Raw genomic sequence first — 17390 nt, 5'->3', positions numbered from 1 at the left:
TCTATTTCAGATGAGGCACTGTTCAGTTAGTGGCTGTAATGTAAAGGAAAAGCAAGGCCTTATATTGTTTCAATTTCCGAAAGAACCAAAAAGGCGTGCAAAATGGATTTCATTAGTGAACCGTCCAAATTGGCAACCTTATACAAATTGATAAACTGTTATCACTAATGTAAATTTACATAAGATAAAGAATATATTGTTACGCCCGCGCTGAGACGGCCCTTGATCCGAGCTGAAGCGAGCGGTTATTCCCGTGAAGTTGGAAGCATGCTTACACTGAGAAAAAAAATCGTAGATTCAAAGAAATATTATTTGATTCAACTAAATGCAGCGGTCACGGGCTGTCAAGCTAACATTTGTTAATTCAAAAAATATTATATTTAAATAGATTCAAAATTTCTTGATATTACTCACGTATATTTGATTTAAATATATTAATATTTGCATTAAACAAATCACTACAACTAAACGAGTTTAGTCAAATTTACAACATTTTTTTCTCAGTGTAGCAACGCGGGGATTATTGATTTAACTTGGTCTTGGAGAACTGTTCTTGGGTGTTGACACTTTTGTATTGAGCAGCTGTAAATATACGTGAGTCTGGTTTTCGTAACCTCCGTGTTATTATTGCGTGAGTGTCGAGTAAGTGCTAGAGTGCCGTGCTGTGTCGCGAAAGTGCGGAAGCTTATCGCTTCGCGTGTGTAACAATATTGTAAAAATAATAATTTATTTCAAAATTAGAACAATTATACAATTTTATATATATAGTGATTTGCATTAATATTCGGACATTTAACAAAAAATATTTTTTATAAATTACATTTACATATGAATTAAATTACTATAACTTCAATAGTTCAATATTTTGTAGGATATCATTTTGTGCTTCAACTTACTAAAAAAACATTTTTCAAATAAATATACGGATTAATATTTTTCATAGAAATACGTGTAAAATCAGTGAAAATTAAAATCGTCTCAGATAGCACGGAGAATTGAAAAAGAATTCTTTTTAAAAACCCGATTTTTAGAATGTATTCTTTTCCCATATATCATTTCTGTTCTAAAAGAATTCTTAAGAGTTCAAAAGGAGTTCTTTCCTACGTCACCAGTTCTGAGTTCTTCTTCAGATACAAAAAAAATCACTTTTCTACTCCATAAGAATTCGTAATGTATTCGAAATTATGTTTAGACAGTATTCTAATAGAGCTCTATCTAAGCACTATTTCGAATGCATTGCGATTTCTCATAGAATAGAAAAATAATTCCTTTGTATTTGAAGGATAAGAAAAAATCTTTCATAATCTATCCAAAAACAGTTTCTACATTAGAAAGAACATAAAATGTACTAACCCATTTTATGTTCCTTCTGATGCAGAAACTGTTTTCGGATAGATTATGAAGGATTCTTCTTATCCGATGTTACCGACAGAATATTAGGATTATAAACACTGAAATTAGGAATATAAATATAGGAAATATAAAATAGAAGTATCCATGATTCAGGTATATCGATTAATGATTATATTACTAAATTGGTATACAAATTTGAAATATTGTAAGTATCATATTGTTATAACAAACGATTCGTATAATATGAGCGACATATTTATCGTACATACAGACATGCGTAAAATAAAATTTTATATGCAAAATAATCAATGTATAATATGATATTATGAAAATATAAAAGTGTCCCGAAAGAGTGATCGAGTAACGATTCGAAATTCTACAAACATATTGTTACTTCGCAGAAGCAGCGACGATCGTTGTATTTCGGAATTCGGACGCACTTTCGCGCGTCCCGTTAATGCTTCATCGGATGAGAGTCTTTAGCGATTGGAAGAAAAACATAAAAATAGAATATAATTATACGAATAGCGGTGAGCAACGCATGAGCTTTTTTGCCGGGGCAACAAGGCGAGTTTTGGAAAATCGATCGTGTTTAATTAGATAATTTATGTCCCGAGCGTCCAGCACATTTACACGCGATTACATTGTAACGTTTATAACACGAAAGCGGGCTTGAGTTCCGTCGAGCGGCCGATGCAAAATAATTAATGTATAATAAAACAAAATAAAATTAAGTTTTCTTTCATCTTAAATCAAAATTAAACTCATTTTCATACCGTTACAAATAATACGTACATCCCCAAGTAGAACAACTTAATCACAAAACCGTCAAGATGACATTAAAATGATGAATTTTTTGTCATCATATGGTCAACGTCAAGAATCAGTTTGAAATGACTGGCTTGTGATATGCTGTTTTATGAGACTCGCGATATATGTAACAGTATATATTGTTACAAATTGCATGATCAGTCATAATTTTCTTCAGTTCTCATAACATATTTCGAGTATGCTCTTAAATAGAAAAGATCAAATAAAAGTCAACGAACAGATCAAATAAAAGTCAAAGAGAAGTATTATAGTGTAAGTTAGTGCAGAAAGTGCAGCGAAAAAGAACAGATCACGGAGCGCAGACATCGCGCGATCGCGAGCACCGCGCGCGGGAACGTACTCGTGCGATTTTTTCCCTCCATTTTGCATCATCCGTCGTGTCTCGTCGCGAGAATTTTATAGTCCTTATAATTATATCCGTACATGTATGTGTCGGCGTCATTCTATCATTACGTGTAATGTTAACATTTTATTCAGTGTGTACATATATATGTGCTTGAAATTTTCTTCTTTTCTTTGAGAAAACTGTAAGTTTTATATCCCTAACCTATAACAACATTGATACATGTGGACATTGGTGATTCAATATGACTGATAGACCGGTAAGTAGAGTTAATTCTTGCAAATATGATAGGTTGCATGTAGTACTTTTTACGAATACTGACAATGATTGCATGTAATAGATACTTAAAAAAAAATAGTGCTTTTACTTTTGATATTTTACGCCTTACTCAAGCATTCAAATTTTATATTAATACAACTAGTTATATTAGTGCAATCCTTTATTAAAGCTATGTTGAACGTTAGTGTATTTATAATTGCATATAAATATTGTCACAGAGTAAACGGCGTAGAGCAAGGCATGCTAAACGAGAAGTAACGCAAAGGATGAAAGTGGTTAAATTAGGATTTCAAGTTAATGCAGGAATTCCTATGGATGATGATTTGCAGTTGCTTGACGACTTTTCACATTTGAGCAGAAGTAATAGTGACAGTAGTAGTATAAATACAGCCAGTGGTGATATTATTCGATATGACAACACAAATGGCAATAATTTTTACAGTGTTAACACAGATAACTGTAATACAGTTGATAATAATATGAACAATGATGAGCTCGATCCTAATATTGATAACACTCACAGTACCGATGATAGCAATGAAGTCTTAAGTACTTTGAGTGAAATTTTTGAAATAAATCCTAATAATATAGATCACTTTCTACAGAATGATATTGAAAAGGAAATGTATTTGTTAACAAATTTAAGAGAATGGGCAATGAAAGGTGTAAGCTTTGTCAAAGTAGATAATCTTTTGAAAATACTTAGAACCTTATTTCCCAATCTGCCTAAGAGCTGTAAAAGTCTTTTGCATACACCTCGTAAAACAGTTACTGTTGCTCTTGGAAATGGACAATTTTTTTACAAAGGTATCAAAAAATATTGATGAAAGACTTTTAGAACAGTATTTCGTAGATCATCAAGAGATAATAATTGATGTAAACATAGATGGATTGGATCCATTTGAAAGTACAAATGATTGTTTTTGGCCAATAATTGGCTGCTTTGAAGATGATCCTCAGCCATTTATAATTGCTGTCTATTTTGGAAAAGGAAAGCCTTGCGATATGGAAACATTTTTAGGACAATATGTAGAAGAAGTAAAAGAATTACAGGAGCAAGGTGTTGAAATATTTAAACATATTTATCCTTTTCGAGTCCGTAATTATGTGCTTGATGCCCCGGCAAGATCATTAATTAAATGTATAATTGGTCATAATGGTCGCTTTGCATGTGAGAAATGTAAAGTTAAAGGAGAATACTATCTGTCAAGACAAATCTTTTTAAATTTGGATGCTGAGTTAAGAACGGATGAGTCATTTCGTACTCGATCAAATATTTTTCATCATACTGGTAATTCACCTTTGGAAAGAATTCCTACTGGAATGGTTTCACAATTTAGGTTGGATGCCTTACACTTAGTTTGGGCAGGTGTTTGGAAAAGGTGGCTTACTTTTGTCTTGGGTTTAAAGAACAGACGTGGTATTGCATCAGATGCTGACGTACAAGAAATAAACAATAAAATATTACAGTTGACACCGTACATTCCTAAGATCTTTAATCGAAGACCACGAACATTTAAATATTTTGCAAAATTTAAAAGTACAGAGTTCAGATGTTAATTGTGTTTAAACACTTAGACAAGAAATTGTGGAAAAGCTATATTCTCTTGCAATCATCAATTTATATGTTGGCAAGACCTGATTTAGTACAACATATGACACCTGCAGTTGATGTAATAATCCGCCAATTTATAAAACATGCCATTAAAGTATTTGGAAAACAGTTTGTGGTATATAATGTGCACAGCTTATGCCATTTGTCAGAGGAATGTCGTTTGCACGGTGCTATTGATTCTTTCAGCGCATTTAAGTATGAGAATTTTTTTATGACAATAAAGAATTGTTTGCGTTCAACTTATAAACCTCTTGAGCAACTGGTTAATAGGGATTTTGAGACCAAAGGTCGTCTAACATCGAAAATATTCCAGCCAGATGATCGGACAGTAAAGTTAAATGGCTTATGCGAAAATATAGTGGATAATATAGAAGGTGACATGTACTCTTCCATTGAGATTGATGGAATTTGTTTAAATACTAATCTAGCTGATCGATGTTTTCTTACCAAATGCAATACAGTAGTACTGCTAAGAAATATCATTCATACATTCGAAGGCAGGATAAAATTAAACGGTCAGAAATTTTGCACTATGACTGACTATTACACTTATCCATGTAATTCTTCACAATTGGGTATCTGGAAAGTGAGCTCATTAGATCTTCAAGTTTATGCTTGGAATATTTCACAATTTGCTGCGAAATGTGTTTTATTACCTTTGGGAAATGAAGAATTTCTTACAGTTCCTCTTATACATAGTCATAACTGACTTTATAAGTAAATAATATAGTGTAAATATATAGAATATTTACATATCTATTTTATTATTAATATTGTTTAAATATGGTTAGTGCGAGTTTTGTATTATTTAACAATCTACCATTTTATTTTGCCTATTGAAAATTTGTATCTGTTTCAGTATGCAGTTGTTACTTTTCTTCCAAATGATAAGGATACTGAACCAACAAGTGACGTTGTACCCACTTGTTGGCTACTTGCTAAGAATACAAAGGCTTACTGGCCTAATTTTCCTAAACGTGGGACTACAGATAAACGATCAAAATTAATATTAAGTTTAGCTGAACCGGATAAAAGCTGGCCTACATACGATGTTAAATTTTGTCACGGCTATGGTAAATGTTTATATTACATTCATTTATATACATTTTTTAAGATTTGTAATTATCATTTTTAATGCAAAATTTTTTTAGACACGTACAATAAGGCACGAAAGGCAGCTAATCTTCAAAATGATGAAGATCGAACAGTAGGGACAGAAATTAGTGATATAGACCAGCCCAGAAAAAGAAAGCAAAATCCGAAATATAATGTCACAGAGTCATCCGAATCCGAAGATAAATGTAATACTCACACTGTTAAGAAGAGCAGGAAAAATAAATTGAGAGATCAGTCTAGCGATAGTGAAAATGAAGAAATGGAAGAAAAAGCTGTTCGGGCAAAAGTTGCAGCATTACTAGCCAAGAGAAATAATGTAAAACCGCAAGTATCTCAAAACAAGGCTAACAAGGAGGTTTCCATGGTTACCAAATCCAAAAAATTAATTAAAACACTCGATTTAGAACAGAACCGTTCTGTTGGTTTAAATGATACTATAGGAAGTGACCCACGTTCTAAAAAAACATATAATCTGACAGATGTTTCGCATGCAACAACAGAAGCAATAACCCCTAGTACCCCTGCTTCGTCTCCTCTGCACTTTCACCGACAATATGATGATAGAATGAATATAGATAGAATGAAAGAACAACTTTTGTTAGGTAAATAATTTTCTAAGCTTTAAATTAGTCAGTACAAGAAAGTATTGACTGCTACATTAATTTATTTTTTGTATACGTCTGTAGGAAATGATTCTCAACAGTCAGAATTTGTTTTACCATCCAGTCCAGAAATTATACAAGAAGAAAGTAGAGAAGAAATTAATGCTGCAACAGATAATAAATATGGGAGCATAAATATCTCGCAGAAATTAAGTCAGTCTTCTGACTTAAGTGATGAACAGAGAAAAATAATTACTTCTGTCACAGATCAACCTACAGGTAAATATAATTGTACAGGATGTTTCTAAACAATAACATTTACAGATTGTTAGAAGATAACTAAGCAAGTTTCTCAAATACATACTCTCCGAAACTCTCGTGTTTCACTACTGAAAAGCAAAAAAGTTATATTAGCAGCAGTTTTTTGATAAGTAGTCTTAAGCTATAACAGATTTTTAAACATTTTATGTATTTTTTTCATGAGATTATTCTTGATATAACAAACATCTTTTATATCATTCAGTTCTTTGAAAAATAAGTGGTTGAAACAAAGCTTTATAACACATCTGGCAATGCTATGCACATACATTTATACTACAGCTATTTATTTATTTCATCAATAGTATAATTTTATTTATATGCTGTCTATAACTTGAGATAAAAAATATAAGTTAGACATGAATAAAAAATATTACTTACAAAAGGAGTTATTACTCTTTTCAAATTAAACACATTTTCTATAATTCAATCAGTAATTGTATATTTATTATTTCTGTACAAGTAATCTTATTTTTGATATTTTATGTATTTACACTCAGGTGTTAAAGCTGTATCCAGTGGAAAGCATTCCAAAGAAAATAGATCTTATGATGCAAACTGTAAAAATTTACTTACAAAATCGGTTTCTCCTTTTTCCAGTAAGCACCAATCATCAAGTAAGCATTTATATATAAGATTCCGTCCAACAAAAAATCGATCACAGAGATTGGACGAAAACTCATATGTTTTGCGCAGGTGTCTGTCTATAGTACGTCTAGAAAGCCCTTCTCCACAGCGAACGTGCCATATTTACGTATATGGTATTTAGTAGCGCGACACGCTCTCCCTACTTTACTTTGCCTATATTCAAAACGTGATCGATCTTTCGTTGGATTGAGAATATTTTTTACATTACATTAATAATTTGTTTGCATTAATTAGGTGATAACACTGATGCTGCCAAAAATAATTAAGACAGAGTTACTTCAAGAAATAAGTAGTAAACTTGATTTTGTAATGATGAACACAACAAAAATACTTACCTACTTAGCACCAGAAGAAAGTCTTCTTTTAAGACCAGATAACCTTCCAGCGCTTCCTCTGAAGTCAGTTGATGAATATGATAAGTTTGAAGAGTTTTTAAATGATGGCACGAATTTCTCAACAGTGGTACGTTTGAACTAAATAGAATTATTTTTTACATTTATGATTTTGTTCTTTGTACTAAAATATGTGATATTTAGGTACAATATTTTGCGGGCCGTATGGTTAGTCAAGGTAGTGACTGGCAAAGTGCTGTATACCTAGTATCGAAACTGCTAATAAGTAACAAATTAGCAAGAGCAATAAGTTGGATAGGTACCAAAGACACCAAGATCGCACTAGCAAACAGTAAAATTATGGATGCTGTTTCTTGTGAGTACAATTCTATATAAATTACCGTCTTTTACTAAAATATAGTAGATAAGAAATGAATAATAAGTTAAAATTGTAGGCGCTGTTCTGAAAAACCATCCCAAAAGTGACTTAAAACTAGTAAAGTTAAAAATACAAAGATGGCTTTATACGGGAAACCAAAGAAAAATTTAATTATTTTTTCAAATTTTTCTAGTCATGGGAGAATTACTTTGTGATATTTAATGTTAAGGCTCCTAGGTTTCTCCCGTCATTATGTGAGATCGTGACGTCAGAGGCTAGAAATGACACGCTGAGAATTCGATCTTGCGTGCCATTTCCAAATAAAAAGATATTTGCGTAAAATAACATTTTAGATCATTTTAGCACATTTCAAAAATACCCTGAAAACTATTCCATTCCCTTGACAGTTAATAAACAGCCGTAAAATAAATATAATACAAAGCCTAGTTATGCGACTGCGTCTATATAAGCCTACATTCATATTACATTCTTTTATTTACTCCTATTTATTAATTGTCAAAGAAAAAAAATATTTTTGAAGTATTATTGAAGTATGCTGAAGTGATCTGAAGTGTTATTTTATGCAAATATCTTTTTATTTGGAAATGCACTGAAGAATTCTTAGCGTGTGCAGATTTCTCGTCTCTGACGTCACGATCTCAATGATGACGGAAAAAGACCCGAGGCCAATCAACGAGAATTTTATTTTTTTTTTTATTTTTAATGTGATAAAACCATGACAAAAAACTTTTATTTTGACTGTGAAATAATACCATGCAATAATACCGTGCAATAATAAAATGTATAAATACATTAATTTTTGTTCAGGTATTAGATAAGTTCTAAAAGTTATTTTGTGTTATATGTATAGATTATACTCATTAATGCTTTCCTAATAGCTGTGTTCTGGAGATTTCTATAGTGCACGTTACATGTACTATTGCCTTCAGGTGGAAGGCATTAATGACGCCGTCTGTACATTTTAGTACACGTATTTAGTACATTTAATTGTTCTTAAAATCTTCAATAATTACCAAAGATTATTTTGTTTTATGTTTTATGTTTTTTTATCAAATTGTATTAAGCCGAAATGCACCAATGTCGCATAACCTCAGTTCAACTCAATTTTCGTCTCTTTCTAAGGGGAACAGTTAGTCTAACTGTTTTCCTTAGAAACAGACGAAGAGTAAAGTGAATTAAGCTAAGGTTAAAGTTATGCGACGTTGATGCAACCATGCCTTAGTATTTAATTTTTCTTAAGGTTTAGAATAGCTTCGTCTCTGTAAGACATATTTTTATATAATAAAGAAGTCTCACATGTAATTATATATTCCTTACATGTTGTTCTCTATTATGCTTATTTAATATTACTCCAATCCACACTTCTAATGTATAACATCAATTATACCTGCTTTGTAAAAAAAGGTCATTTTTACGTCACCTTGATGTCAAGATGATGTCAAGATTATATGCTCCTAACGGGCCATTTTGACGTCACGATGACGCGTAAAAAATGATTACAAAATGATGTCATTTTGACATTTTCGTGACTGATTTGTTCTACTTGCATCGCTTGTACAAATCGAGCGAGATAAAAGTTGAAAATAGCGCCAAAAATGTGTTTCCTGAATCTACCTATAATATAATCTAGGTCTTTTTTTTTATCCGGTCACTAGCGTGCTGCAGCCACTTCTTAACAAATATCCCAATGTCGTTCTTAGGAACGTTCTTCATTTTCGAGATGGTTTCTGCAACATAATGTTTTGTAAGTATAGGTATATAGATATTGTAAAAGTTAAACATTAATATTTGGTAATCTAAAAACTGAAGAAGAAAATGTTGCTTATTAACTCACCGACAATGAGTTGAGAAATTCGAGTAGTTTGAAATTTTAATGTGTTTCTTTGACCGGACCAAGAATACTTTATTGCTAGCTGATTCGACATTAAGAAGCGCAATGTGGCTCTGGTGAATTTGCCTGCATCAGATCCTCCGATCATTTTTATCTCATTAATCTGCAAAAATAAAGGCAAATATATCATTACGATTTGAGCATTTGTATTGTAAAGAAAAGTATGACAATTAAATAATCTCTTACGTAGAATTTTTGTACTTTCAAGGACTCGACAAGATTTCGTTCAAATTCTTCGAATTCTTCAACAGTTTGCAAAGGAAAGTTAACGGTTGTCGATTTTGCATTTACTGGAGAGAGTTCACATTTATTCGAATTTGTAGACTGATAATTAGATGGTGGTAACACGAACGAGTTTACAGTACCATCTCTTTTACATATCTCTTCGGTTACTGCAAAATATATTATATTTAGTTACGTATATTTATGTTGCTATTTTTTTAAATAAATTTCATCGGAAATTTACTTTACATTACCTTCTTCTTCTTCTTCCTCCTCCTCCTCTTCCTTTTCTTCCTCTTCTTCTACTTCTTCTTCTACTTCTTCTTCCGACGCCAACGTTTTGTTCCGAAGCCATGCTGGCTTTCTCCTATTTCGTATCTTTTGTGCCTCAGATGCCTTATTAATAGCTTTGTCACACGTCATCAGTATCTTCATTTGTAGATACGTTCATACAATGCTCTTCTACTTGATTAGCTAATTGAAAAGACTCTGCAAAAAGTGTTAGTTATTTTCATTTGTGTACAGTAAGTTAATATTTTCTAAATATTTAACATTCTTGAGAAAAACGCACCAAAAGGTCCCAAACGTTTACGGCATTCGTATATAAGCCAGTCATCTTTTGGATGTAGATAATGCATTTTGTTTTTATTAAATTTGACCTGTTTTGGAGGCCAAAAAACTTTGTTTGATTCTAAATCTATCCAATTTTCTGGTACGAGATTACAAAAGTCGTCAAAAAATACTACAAAGTCTGCATCTGCAAAGTATGATTCCACATCACCTCATATCAATCTTGTAAAAGAGGCATGGCGTAAGTAATGTTCTCGATTGTCATTAAAAATCCTTTACGATCAATGCATTGTACAGGCTACATTTGTAAAGGTGACAGATTTTCAACTTTGTATATATTCATGTTACTTGAGGGACACGGATAATGTAAAATATCAGATCTGTTTAGAAATTTATTACCAAGAACAACAATCTTATTTTCCATTAATCCAATGTGCTTAATCATCACGATAGTTGCATCAGTCAGGAAGCAACAGTTGTCTGGTCTTTTATTTGATAATTCAAACATGCGGATTTGTAGAATTCGGTGCTCGCTGTGGCAACCCAAAGGAAGTTCTGACACAATTGGCTTCTTGAGTATAGGATGCTTCAAAATCTTCTGATTCTTCTTATATTGAGGATGTTGATCGTAACTGTACTTTTCGATTAGTCGTCGATGAATTTGTTGCAAAAGATTAGCGTGTTTTCGTATCATTCGCTTCAACACTTGCATATGATTTTCAAAATCAAAAGTACTGTATGAATCTAATGGACCGTACATCTTTACATCTTCATTTAAATGAATAAGAGAGTGAATGTTACTCACAACATATTGCTCCCCATACAACGTCTTAAATTGCTGTACAAAATAAATCAGCAATTCTTTAGCATAAGCGTTGTTTCTGTAGCAATTTCGGGGATCGCACAATATCCGTATAGCACAATTGAGACTGTTAAAATGAATTAAATATTCTTCATGAAGAAAATGTTGCAAAATAATCTTCGAATCCTTCGAGTTCTCACAATCAGAACAATATAAGGTTTTACCTGTGGCAACGTATAGGCGTGACGAGCCAGCTCGAATCCTTCGAGTTCTCACAATCAGAACAATAGGTTTACCTTTGGCAATGTATAGGCGTGACAAGCCAGCTCGAATCCTTCGAGTTCTCACAATCAGAACAATAGGTTAGGTTAAGTTGAATCGTTTATAAAATGTGCGATCTCGAGTAAAAACCTAGTAAAAATCGAAATCAGATGTAAATTTAATCATATCACAACGTGTGTGATGATGAGGTTATCGAGTATTTGCAAGAAATTAATTTAAGAAAATTAATAAAATGCTTTAATTACCTTCAAATTTTCTTCTCGACGACAAAAGTTATTAACGGTCGTGCCAATACGTACGTTGTCAATTACGGCCAACTAATGTAAATATATTACGTCCAAGCGTAATATTCTCCGACGCAGAAGCACGTAGAAGCGCGAAATAGCGAGAAAGCCGCCAGGAAGACCAGGACCCCTATTCTGTAACTCGTAACGACAGTGTCGGTATCGTTACGTTGTCGTTGCGCAGGTATACTATATGGAAAAAAAGCTGCGCAACGACGACATAACGATACCGACACTGTCGTTAGAGTTACAGAATAGGGGTCCAGAGAAGACAAATAGAAACTGATAGAAACGCTGCAATGCTGCCTCGAGACGGCTCGAGAAAGCATTATAGACTGCGCATGCGTATTAAGTGAATTTGTGACCGGACGGAGGTTCGGTGTTACCATCACTCGCTCTTATGCTTGGTTCATACGGTCGCCACTCGGTTTTGATCTATGCCTACCGAGAAAGATTAATGGAATTTACTGACCCTTTCGATGACTTGTACTAATTCCCCTTTTCTGTTTGTTTCAGGTTCTCCTCGTAGACTCTGGATCTCCGCTGGACCGCTCCGTGGACCGTCTCAGGACTGCAGCTGCGCACCACTAACTACGCCTCAGGACCTTCGATGGACCGTCGCGGGATCTCACGCCTCTGATTGGATCGTGGAACGCCGACAGGTAAGTAATAGGAATCAGGTACGGGTCTCTTATCAGGATCGTCGCACACGAAATAAATTTGTAATCTTTGTAGCTGGTAAAATATGTAATATATTTCTTCGTTTCAGATTACAATTAATAATCGCGCACACGAGTTTTTCGAAGTTGCCGTTTACGACTGCGTGTACTTTGGCAAACGTTAGTGTTCATTTCTATGTCGCGACTCCGACAAGTTCTTTTCTTTACGCGCCCGGCGCGGGATCTTCCCGTCTCAATCGTAACTCTACGTCTCCTTATTGCGAGGAGATGGAAATCGTTAGCCGACCGTTCGCTCCGATATCTCGGGAGAGACTCCTCGAATCTTGCACGTCGCTCGACTCCCTCACTCTCTACATTGGTTCCCCACTATCGTTCTGTGATCACGCTATCCACAGATGTGTCTGCAAGATCGTTCGGAACTACGCAGCAACTGACGCAAACAATTTTTTTTTGTGTCGCTTTCACTTTTCGGAACAAAAGCTGTTTTTCGACCTTCAACCACCATTACATTTCTGTGTTCCGGACTTCCCCTTAATCGCATTCTATAAGAAAATTCATGGGGATACGCAATCAACGACATTAGTTTTTTAACTAAACTCAATGTTTTTATTGCTGAAAACCCGCCTTGCTTTTGCTATCAACCAACAAGTGATTTGCAATTGTGTATAAATCTTATACTAGTTTCAGAGTTAACAAACGTAAATGAACAAATTGGCGAGGTATTGATTCAATATATAATCATCAATCTTTATAAGAAGAAAGAACTTTGTTTTAATACGCCTTAGATCAAAACTATACTATCCCAAAATAAATTCACATGATCCCGACTTTAGTTACTTATTGTTAACTAACGCTTACATCTACCTTAATTCTAACGGTCTTTATAATGAAAAATAATCGTACAATATTCCTTATACACAAAATAAATTGATTTCGATCATGTCTCATAACTCGCTATATTCTCTAATAGGACAACATAATACGAAGTAAACTAAACATGATCGGAAGAAACATCAAAATGCCTAGTCGTAATTTTCTTATCTTATAAACGTAAATACCCAACACCATAATATTTGATTCACTTTGGTTAAATCATATTAATATCTAGATTGCCGGATTCGGCATGATGGCTGGCTGAGACTTTTTTTGCATCACTGTCGTGATCTCCAGTCCTGGCTTCCGTACCCTCGTCGTCCACCCGCTCCTCGATGATGCGGCCGTCGTCCAATCTAGTGATGATGACCTTAGGATTAATTTTCCCAACGTCTTTGCGGGCGCCCTTCGTCGGTATGGCAGCTATAGACAGCAGGCGGCTGCAAATTCTCTTCGAACCTATTATGAATAGAAAAAGAATTCCTTTTAAGACCATTTAGATTAATTTCATAAGAAGTCACTTCTATGGAATTCTTTTTGAAGGAATTCTTTTTGAGTTTATTTCGGACAAATTACGGGTATTCTTAAAGAATTTGAAAAGGTGAAGTCTTTTCGAATTCATAACGATCAGCTGTGCTATCTGGGGTTATATCTCAGCAACCGTTTAGTGGATTTGTTTCTACTTTTTTGTAGCAGGAAGACTAAAAAAACATTCTCACAAATTTTTATCCACTTGGTAGCGCTTTGAAAATAGGTCCGATACACCCTTAAAAGGCTCCTGAATACTCGTCGCGGCCATGTTGGAATGTGACATCAGAAGCGAGAAATGACACGTTGAAAATTCTTGCGTAGTATTTCCGAATAAAAAGATATTTGCTTAAAATAACACTCCATATCACTTCAGCACACTTCGAAAATACTCCGAGCTGTGGTTAAGTCTACCCCTTTCCCTTGACAGTTAATAAACAGCCGTAAAACGAATGAGATACAATGCAGGCTTGTGCGCAGGCGCATGACTAGACTTCGTATTACATTCATTTTACGGCTGTTTATTAACTGTCAAGGGAAAGGGATAGACTTAACTTCAACTCGGAGTATTTTCGAACTGTGCTAAAGTGATCTGTAGTGTTATTTTAAGCAAATATCTTTTTATTTGGAAATACTACGCAAGAATTTTCAACGTGTCAATTCTCAACATTTCTCGCTTCTAACGTCACATCTCATGAGATGTCGGGAAAGAACCCAGACGCCAATAGTGGAGGATCCTATAGTGGCAGTACTTTTTTATTTTAAGAAATCTTTGAATTGATTTTACAGAATTGCAAGTTTTTGGTCTAGAATTAAAGTACGCACAAAAATCTACGGCGCTATATACGATTTCATATCGGGAACGAAAAAAAATTAAAAATTTTACTAATTGGGGCACATACAGCTGTCATTTGACGACAATAACAAAAATACTGCAGTTTATATATATATAATGACACCTCAGCGCCCTAGGGCAAACGTGTAGGAACAATATCGTGTAAATAGAACTAAGATTCAACGCCTAGAAAAAAATATATTGTAAAAAGAAGGTTTGCATGCAGACTCGCTATGGCGTGTAGCGAGAGATGGCTGCAATCGAAACAAGGACAGATGCCTCTCGTTAGACAAGGGCAGATATAGGCCGGTAATATAGAAAATGATAGAAAACAAATTAGAACAGAATTAAAAATGTTCGTCATTATCAACATCGAGGAAGTTTGGCCTTCACTGTAGGATCCCCTCAAAGGTCGACAGAAGTAATTAAGAGTGGAGACCTCTGTCGGGTTGGCTTAGCTGCGAGTCTGTATTTTATTTAATATAAATTATTTAAGAGCCAAAATGGAAAATCCGGCTCTGTAGCGGGTTGCGGCTGATCTTACTGATTAAAACGAGCATAATTTTAATGAGATTCGTTAATTAATTTGGCTAAAATTTGGGAAAAACCGTTTCAAAGCAGCTAGCAGCTGTATTAGTTCAGAGTCTCGTTCAGAGTTTATCTTTTTCACTCCACGTTGGAAGGAAAAAGATAAACTCTGAACTAGTACAGCCAGTTCAGAGAAAACAGATAGAAAACAGACCTATGACCTGTCAGAGAGTATCGTCTTAGAATATCTCATACAGCATAAAATATTTTTTAGGAAGATTAAAATAATTCACAAAAATATTTTTAGAATATTTCTATGTACGCCAGATCATGTCAGAAAAATATTTAAAAAAATATTATTATAAGATTGCAGATAAATATATTCAATAATATTTGTAAAATATTTTAGAAATATTATTTTATAAAATAAAATATGTTTTACCCAATTATAGCAACAATTGTTTCATGTATGAAAGATTTTTTTAATATCTAAGAAATATACATCTTAATATTTGAAAAATATACATATCTGTGAATGTCATGATTTTACTTCGCCGAAGACCTGCTTATATTAGCCTTCAACTGAAATTTACTTACGAGTTAATCTAACAATTATGCGCCGCCTAGCGGCGTCGTTTCGAACTAGCACGGAAAAATACATTACCATGTATCTTTTTTAATTAAGAATATTTCATAATATTTCAAAAATATTTGAAAAAAGATTATAGAACCAATAATAAATTTAAAATATTTTTAAATATTTTGGAACGAGATTATAAAACAATAAATATGTAGATTTAAATTAATATTTCAAATATTTAAGAAAATATTGTCTGGGTAATAAAGAAAAACATTTTTAAAAATATTTTTAAAAGATTCTTAAAATATTCTTAAAAATGTTACCACAAAAGGTTTTTTAACTATTTTAAAAAATATTCCTAAAACCATTTTAAAATATTTCTTGCAATATTTTTATAGAAATACTCAGAAATATTTTTTGAAAATATTTTGTGCTGTATGGGATGTTCTAAAGGCCTGTGTCTACGATGTCCTAGAACTTGGTCCAAATTTTTGAACCGAGGAAAAGTTACTGTGCTAGTTTACACCGTACCTAAGTTTAATACGAATCAAGCTGGTACGCATCAAACGTTTTAGCCCAGTAAAATGACAAAATTTGGAGGAAATAATACTGACTGGGCTGAAACTTTGTAAACAGGCTTGTTTTAGGGTACTACTTAACATATTAAAAGTCCCCACGTGTAGACGCTACGTTGCGGGCAGGGGAGAGTCCAAAAGGTCCAAAAAATTAGTTTCTCGCAAATAACTCGGAAAATATCAACTTTACGGAAATTTATGTAGATATTAAAATTGTAGCTTACAAAATTTCGCACAATTTCGTTTTTTATTCAAGTCTGTACGACCAAATGGAGCAGAGATAGAATTTTTTTAAACATCGGTAGTTTTGCAACGCAACGAAAACGCGTACGCGCGTCGCGCATTTTTCGCTAATATCTCGAAAATGGACTCTTGAATCGAAAAATGTTTTAAATAAAAGTAGTAGAGAATGTAATTACGAACAATTTCGTTTTTTATTCATTTTTGTACGGTCCAAATTCGCCGAGTTATTAATTAAAAGACAATTTTATTTTATGTTGATAGTGGATGTTTTGCATGTAAAAATCAGTATTAACTCTGAAAGTATAGGTCGTACACATATAGTATATATAATAAAAGTTAACGAGAATAAAATTTTGAACATGTTGATGTATGCATGAATCCATTTTGGTAAAGATAGCTTGAAGTTAAGAGCAAAAAACATGAAAAAATGTCATTTTTTAGTGCATTTTGGAAAATAACTTTTTCTAATTAGTTGGAGGCAGTAATGTTATGTATTTTTCTTGAAGATACTTTAATTATCTTTAAAATGAGACGTCGTAGACCTTTTTTCATTGAAACGTTGATGAATTACAAGCGTTTAAATATTGAAGAAAAAAAATCAATTTTTGTTAAATTAACATTTTAGTCCAAAAATATATGGATAATAATTTTTCAAAAATT

The 17390-nt window shown here is 33.3% G+C and overlaps 2 protein-coding genes across 8 annotated transcripts; one reads left to right on the top strand and one right to left on the bottom strand.

The window, feature by feature from the left end:
* The first annotated feature begins 1385 nt into the window (after positions 1 to 1385).
* LOC112459187 lies at positions 1386 to 9146 on the top strand. 3 transcript variants are annotated; one of them, XM_025023195.1, is made up of 8 exons: positions 1390 to 2786; positions 5281 to 5494; positions 5573 to 6139; positions 6224 to 6418; positions 6958 to 7074; positions 7340 to 7567; positions 7642 to 7813; positions 7893 to 9146. In XM_025023195.1, the coding sequence occupies exons 1-6, from the start codon at positions 2772 to 2774 to the stop codon at positions 7369 to 7371; spliced, it is 1140 nt and encodes a 379-aa protein (XP_024878963.1). In that variant the 5' UTR covers positions 1390 to 2771; the 3' UTR covers positions 7372 to 7567; positions 7642 to 7813; positions 7893 to 9146. The 3 variants fall into 3 exon arrangements, with proteins under 3 accessions (XP_024878961.1, XP_024878963.1, XP_024878962.1); XM_025023193.1 differs by having other exon boundaries at positions 1386 to 2786; positions 6958 to 7567; XM_025023194.1 differs by lacking the exon at positions 1390 to 2786 and adding an exon at positions 5176 to 5207 and having other exon boundaries at positions 6958 to 7567.
* On the bottom strand, positions 8793 to 12092 carry LOC112459190. Of its 5 annotated transcripts, none has more exons than XM_025023197.1 (8): positions 11850 to 12092; positions 11547 to 11733; positions 10920 to 11449; positions 10522 to 10707; positions 10205 to 10439; positions 9915 to 10120; positions 9672 to 9831; positions 8793 to 9564 (listed from the first exon to the last, which is right to left on the bottom strand). In XM_025023197.1, the coding sequence occupies exons 5-8, from the start codon at positions 10383 to 10385 to the stop codon at positions 9464 to 9466; spliced, it is 648 nt and encodes a 215-aa protein (XP_024878965.1). In that variant the 5' UTR covers positions 10386 to 10439; positions 10522 to 10707; positions 10920 to 11449; positions 11547 to 11733; positions 11850 to 12092; the 3' UTR covers positions 8793 to 9463. The 5 variants fall into 5 exon arrangements, with proteins under 5 accessions (XP_024878965.1, XP_024878967.1, XP_024878968.1 ...); XM_025023199.1 differs by having other exon boundaries at positions 10522 to 11225; positions 11326 to 11449; XM_025023200.1 differs by having other exon boundaries at positions 10522 to 11152; positions 11326 to 11449.
* Between the last annotated feature and the right edge of the window lie 5298 nt (positions 12093 to 17390).

This window comes from Temnothorax curvispinosus, unplaced genomic scaffold, assembly GCF_003070985.1.
Source record: "Temnothorax curvispinosus isolate PA1 unplaced genomic scaffold, ASM307098v1 QBEX01009597.1, whole genome shotgun sequence".
Classification (NCBI taxonomy): domain Eukaryota; kingdom Metazoa; phylum Arthropoda; class Insecta; order Hymenoptera; family Formicidae; genus Temnothorax; species Temnothorax curvispinosus.
Note: the sequence above shows the minus strand (reverse complement) of the source record. Positions and strands in the feature narration are given on the sequence as shown.

Coding starts and splice junctions, on each gene's coding strand:
- LOC112459190 (XM_025023196.1), bottom strand. CDS start 10,385: ATGAAGATACTGATGACGTGTGACAAAGCTATTAATAAGGCATCTGAG. Junction 10,121..10,204: donor GGAGGAAGAAGAAGAAGAAG/GTAATGTAAAGT, acceptor TATATTTTGCAG/TAACCGAAGAGATATGTAAA. Junction 9,832..9,914: donor TGAAAGTACAAAAATTCTAC/GTAAGAGATTAT, acceptor TTATTTTTGCAG/ATTAATGAGATAAAAATGAT.
- LOC112459187 (XM_025023193.1), top strand. Junction 5,495..5,572: donor TAAATTTTGTCACGGCTATG/GTAAATGTTTAT, acceptor AAATTTTTTTAG/ACACGTACAATAAGGCACGA. Junction 6,419..6,957: donor TGTCACAGATCAACCTACAG/GTAAATATAATT, acceptor ATTTACACTCAG/GTGTTAAAGCTGTATCCAGT.